This window comes from Capsicum annuum, chromosome 12 (genome assembly GCF_002878395.1).
Source record: "Capsicum annuum cultivar UCD-10X-F1 chromosome 12, UCD10Xv1.1, whole genome shotgun sequence".
Lineage (NCBI taxonomy): Eukaryota > Viridiplantae > Streptophyta > Magnoliopsida > Solanales > Solanaceae > Capsicum > Capsicum annuum.
Window position 1 is genome coordinate 231328167 of NC_061122.1, and position 5168 is coordinate 231333334.

The window sequence follows — 5168 nt, forward strand, 5'->3', positions numbered from 1 at the left end:
CATGTGCTTATGGGGACTAACATTTTTCAGCTTTACTTCAATGCTACAATTCCATGTCCTTTGACCATATTTGTCTTGGCTAGCTTACTGCTTCTCCAGTTTCTCTCCATATTTATATAGTAATACTATTTCTTATTTATTAACCCATTCAAGTTAAGCTCTAGTAGTGGTTTACAACATTGTGTATACATTAAGAATAGTACTAGAAACTAAAGCATATAATAGTGTGTGTGTGTCTGTGTGTTTGTGTGAGCTGGGATTTATCAAGATTCATCAATCTTTTTCACATTTTCATAGTGTGTGTGTTTTGTCACTTGGGGTTTTATCAAGATTCATTTTTGGTCAATATCAGTTTGTGAGTGTGTGAGCTGTGATTTCTTTTCTTCACTTTCATAGTGTGTGTTTAGTGTGTGTGTGTGTGTGCATTTTTGTCAACTGGGGTCTATCAAGATTCAATTTTTATCCCATTTTCACATATTTTGTGTGTGTGTGTGTGTTGTCAGCTAGGATATATCAAGATTCATTTTGTCCCCATTTTCACTCTGTTTGTGTGTTTTGTCAGCTAGGATATATCAAGATTCAGTCTTTTTCCCATTTGAGTTAGTGTGTTCATTTGTGTGTGTTTTTGTCAGCTGGGGATTATCAAAATTCAATCTTTTCTCCATTATCATATTGTGTGTGTGTATTTTGTCAGCCAGGATATATCAAGATTCAATTTTTTCATATTATCATACTGTGTGTGTTTTGTCAGCTAGGATATATCAAGATTCAATTTTTTCACATTCTCAGTGTGTGTGTGTTTTGTCAACTGGATATAGCAAGATTCAATCTTTTTACTATATTCACATTGTGTGCAGTGTGTGTTTTGTCAGCTCTGATTTATCAAGAATCATTTTTTCCCCCATTTTCACTGTGTGTGTGTTTGTTTGTTTTGTCAACTAATAGCTTTTCAAGCTTCAATTCCCCCCCCCTATTTTCAGTGTGTGTGTGGGTGTGTTTTGTCAACTAGGAGCTTATCAAGATTCAATTTGTTTCTTCATTTTGATACTGTGTGCATTTCTTTGTGTTTTTTTGTCTACTGGGGTTTATCAAGATTCCATTTGTTTCTTCATTTTGATACTGTGTGTATTTGTGTGTGTTTATTGTCACCTGGGGTTTATCAAGATTCAATTTGTTTCTTCATTTTGACACTCTGTGTGTGTGTGTAAAGCTTATCAAGATTCAAACCCCACCCCCCACCCCACCCCATTTTCACAGTGTGCATTTGTGTGTGTGAAAATGGTGATGGAAGGGATTCAAGAAGATATAGGTGATGGGAATATGCAATGTATGAGCCACCCTTATAAGAACAGTTCCCCAGGTGGGATCTGTGCTTTTTGCCTTCAAGAAAAACTTGGAAAATTAGTCTCTTCCTCTTTATCTTCTTCCACTTTCCCCTCTTCTGATTTTGTAGCCACTTCTTCCAAAACAAATGACAAAAACACCACTGATTCTACTAACTATCATCCTTATGAAAACAATATTAGGAAATCAAGAATGCATTTTTTGAAGAAGAGTAGTAATGGTAATGTTAATAATATGGCAAGTTCTGGTTCTGGTTCTGATTCTGGTGTTGTTTTTAAGAGAAGTAAGTCTACTACAACTCCTAGAAATCATTTGCATTTCTTGGAAGCTAATGAAAGTGAAGATTATGGTCCTCATAGAAAAGGGTTCTGGTCATTTCTTCATTACTCATCCTCAAAGCATTATTCTTCCACAGGTAAGAAAACTTTCTCGTCTAAAAGCTTAAGTTATTCGATAGAAGTATATGTTTACTTACTTATATTTTCACGGTCTCTTAAAATTATTTTTCTCTTTAGTTCAGTAACAAAAATTTGACTTCAAAAGTAGTTGGATAGGTTTTTTTTGGGGACAAACTTAGACTAGACGAACGGGGGATAGAATTTAATGAATGGACTCAGAAAAGGCCATTTGTGGAAATGCCCCTTGGAAATTCATTTTGATAAATCGATGGCTGACGAGTTGCTGGAAGGGGAGCCTTGTCGTAACTATAAAGTTCCTGCCATGTGGCCAGGAGGTCATATGTTGAAGGTAAGGTTGCGTACGATAGACTCTTGTGGTCTGATCCTTCCCCGATCCTGTGCATAGCGGGATTTTAGTGCGCCGGGCTGCCCTTTTTGGTGGCTGATGAGACTTGAACACAGTAATTTTTCTGTTTTGTTATCATGTTGAAGTGTGTAATCGTTACATCTGAGTGTTTAAGCTGATAAAGAAATGGAAATTCTTTTTTATAATTGGTGGCAATGAGACTCAAACTCCGTACTTCTTTCTTTCTGCTCTATTATCATGTTTGAGTCTGTGACCATTTTATCTAAACGTTTAAGCTGATGGTGATAAGAGTCCAACATAGAATTCTTTTCGTCTGCTATATCTTCATATTTGAGCCAAAGGTTCCATCGGAAACAATCTCTCTATCTTTATGAGGTTGGGTTAAGATCTACGTACATTCTACCTTCTCTGGACCTCACTTCTCTTCTGGAATTACAAAGTACATTGTTATATCATATTCAAGTGTGTAACCATCTTATCATTTAACGCATTTTTACTTACTTAACTGCATCTTCAACAGGATCATCGATGAATAGCTCTACGAGATCAAGGGAGAAGAAGAAAGAAGAGATTGTTGTAGTCTATGAGAATGCGAGTCCTAGTGAGGCTACGTTCAACAACAAAGTTGCAAGATCAAGATCTGTTGGTTGTGGAAGTAGGAGTTTCTCCGGTGACTTATTCGAAAAAATCTCCACCGGCTTTGGAGATTGCACGTTGAGAAGAATCGAGTCACAAAGAGAAAGCAAGCCAAGATTTTCATCTGTTCATCATAAAGAAAGAGTCAACTGCGGCGGCATTTTATCATATTTAGTTTCATCTGAAGTTCATAATATGAATGGAAAGTCTCACCATACTTCTAATGGAAGGAGTAAGAATTGGGGATGGGCATTAGCAAGTCCAATGAGAGCTTTTAGCAAAACATCATCAAGTGGTAAAAGAGAAGATTCAAATTCAAATGATGATAACAAGAATGCTACACCAAACTTGAATGCAATTCCTTCTTTGTTGACTGTTAGCAGCTAGTGAAATGATTCATTAAGTGAAAGACGCTAACGTTTTGAGAAGACTGGGATTGGAGCTATGATCTAGAAAGACAGATTGTATCGCGCTGAGAGCGACGTTAGCTACTACTACTGATACAATTACATAAATTTGCATCATTCTTGTGTAGAAACTATGTTTATTTATCTGGGTTTATTAGTTAATTTCTCTGTTCCAGCACTTTAACTGTTAGAGTTCTTTGTTAGGTCCTGTGGTAAGGTTGATGTGGCTTTTATGTTTTGTGTTTGTTACATTGTTATCTGTCCTGAATCGGAGGGTCTATCGAAAACAGTCTCTCTACTTCACTGAGGTAGTGGTATGATCTGCGTACACTTTACTCTCTTCAGACCCCACTATGTGGGAATACAGTGGTATGTTATTGTAAGGTTGATGTATCATGATTTTGTTGTCTTTAGGGGACAATTATCACTTTTGTATGACAATGTAGGATGATGATGATTGAGTTGGATTCCAAAACGTTGTAATTTTAACTAAGTCGGTCGAACTCTCCAAAAATGTGGTCGCACCCGTGTCGGATTCTACAAAAATGCACTACTTTTGAAGGATCAGACATGCAACGTGGGTTTTCAAGTGGAAAAAAGAATTAAAGAATGAGTTATCTTCCTTTTGTTTGATCAATTGTTAGAAATGATTTTCAAGGAGAGACAAAGTCCAATCTAATCATGCACTTCCTAATCGTTGAGTAGGGTCCACTTGTGTTCACCTCGTAATTTGTTATCCGCTTTATTTCTCATAAATTCAGAATTTGAACATTATAAATCCCGGATTTCAAAACATGTTACAATTCATTCAATTTATTGAGTTCAATAAATTTTTTAATACGTGAGAGGTCTGATTTAAAATTATTGAATTCGGATGAACTCTCAAGTTAAGGAAAATATTTGCTTTTGCTTGTTGTCTTCCATCCGTATATGTATCAAATAACTCTTCAGCTTTGACGGATATATATATTGAAATTAAATTCTTGATTTTTATACTTTTTTTTATCTACTTTATGGATCAATAAGTTACCCCTTTAAATTCTTCTCCATATCAAACTTTGAAATCTTGATTGAGAATGATGGGAGTAACCCTGAATTTAATGCTTATGTGTACAAAAAAAACACAATAATTAAGTATACTTTTTGTTATGAAATTATGGAACCCTTTTTACATCTAGATGTCTCCATCTAGGATTCTCATAACTAGTCATATTCCTACTTTTCTAGTTGGCCAAAAAGCCAATTGATCCATAAAGAACAAGTTTCTTATAAGAGTATTATCTTTCTATATTTCATGTGCAATTGGTGGACACAACTAATCATTTGTTTTAAAAAAAGGGTTTTCAAGTGTTTAAGGTCCAAGTCAAAATAGTATCACATGTTTGGTAGATGGAAAACACATGCCAAAAAGGTCTAAATCAAAGGGGGCATATGTGACACCTAACACTAGCTTAACTAGCATACATGTTAGGACTTAATGTAAAGTTATTCTTTTTTATTTTGTTACAATAAAAAGTCATTTTTCTATAGTTATTGCACATCAAAAAATCATGAGATAAGCATCCGGTATCTCCTCAAACTATAACCAAAGTTGGTACAACACATTCCAACTTTATAGGAGTCCTATTACCTTCGAACTCAATTTTAGAGCATTTTTGTCACCCTTTTGTGCTGACGTGACACTTTTATTACACAAAATGAGATCCACACCAAAAGTGTCACGTTAGCTAAAAAAATTGACAAAAGATGTCATGTCAGCTAAAAGAATGACCAAAATATGCTAAAATTTAGTTCAGGAAGATAATAGAACACCTGTAAAGTTGAAGTGTGTCATAACAAATTTGACCATAGTTCACGGAGGTACTAGATACTTTACTCAAAAATCATTTTGGCCTGTTTTTGTGAATTTTGTGACTCTCAATTTCTGATTTGGTATATATATTATTTTTTTTAAAATTTATTTGGGGACTATTTAAGTCAATATGAATTATTATGAATGTCAAATCAAATGTTGAA

At 34.9% G+C, this 5168-nt stretch overlaps 1 protein-coding gene across 1 annotated transcript; it reads left to right on the forward strand.

Moving 5' to 3' along the window:
- Positions 1-6: 6 nt before the first annotated feature.
- Positions 7-3385, forward strand: LOC107851794. The gene is made up of 2 exons (XM_016696883.2): positions 7-1759; positions 2630-3385. Exons 1-2 carry the CDS (start codon positions 1279-1281, stop codon positions 3130-3132), a joined length of 984 nt encoding a protein of 327 aa, XP_016552369.1. The 5' UTR covers positions 7-1278; the 3' UTR covers positions 3133-3385.
- Positions 3386-5168: the final 1783 nt, after the last annotated feature.

Excerpts from the sequence above, each read along its gene's own strand:
- LOC107851794 (XM_016696883.2), top strand. The coding sequence starts at position 1,279 with ATGGTGATGGAAGGGATTCAAGAAGATATAGGTGATGGGAATATGCAA. Across the intron at positions 1,760-2,629 it reads AAAGCATTATTCTTCCACAG|GATCATCGATGAATAGCTCT; the intron begins GTAAGAAAACTT and ends CATCTTCAACAG.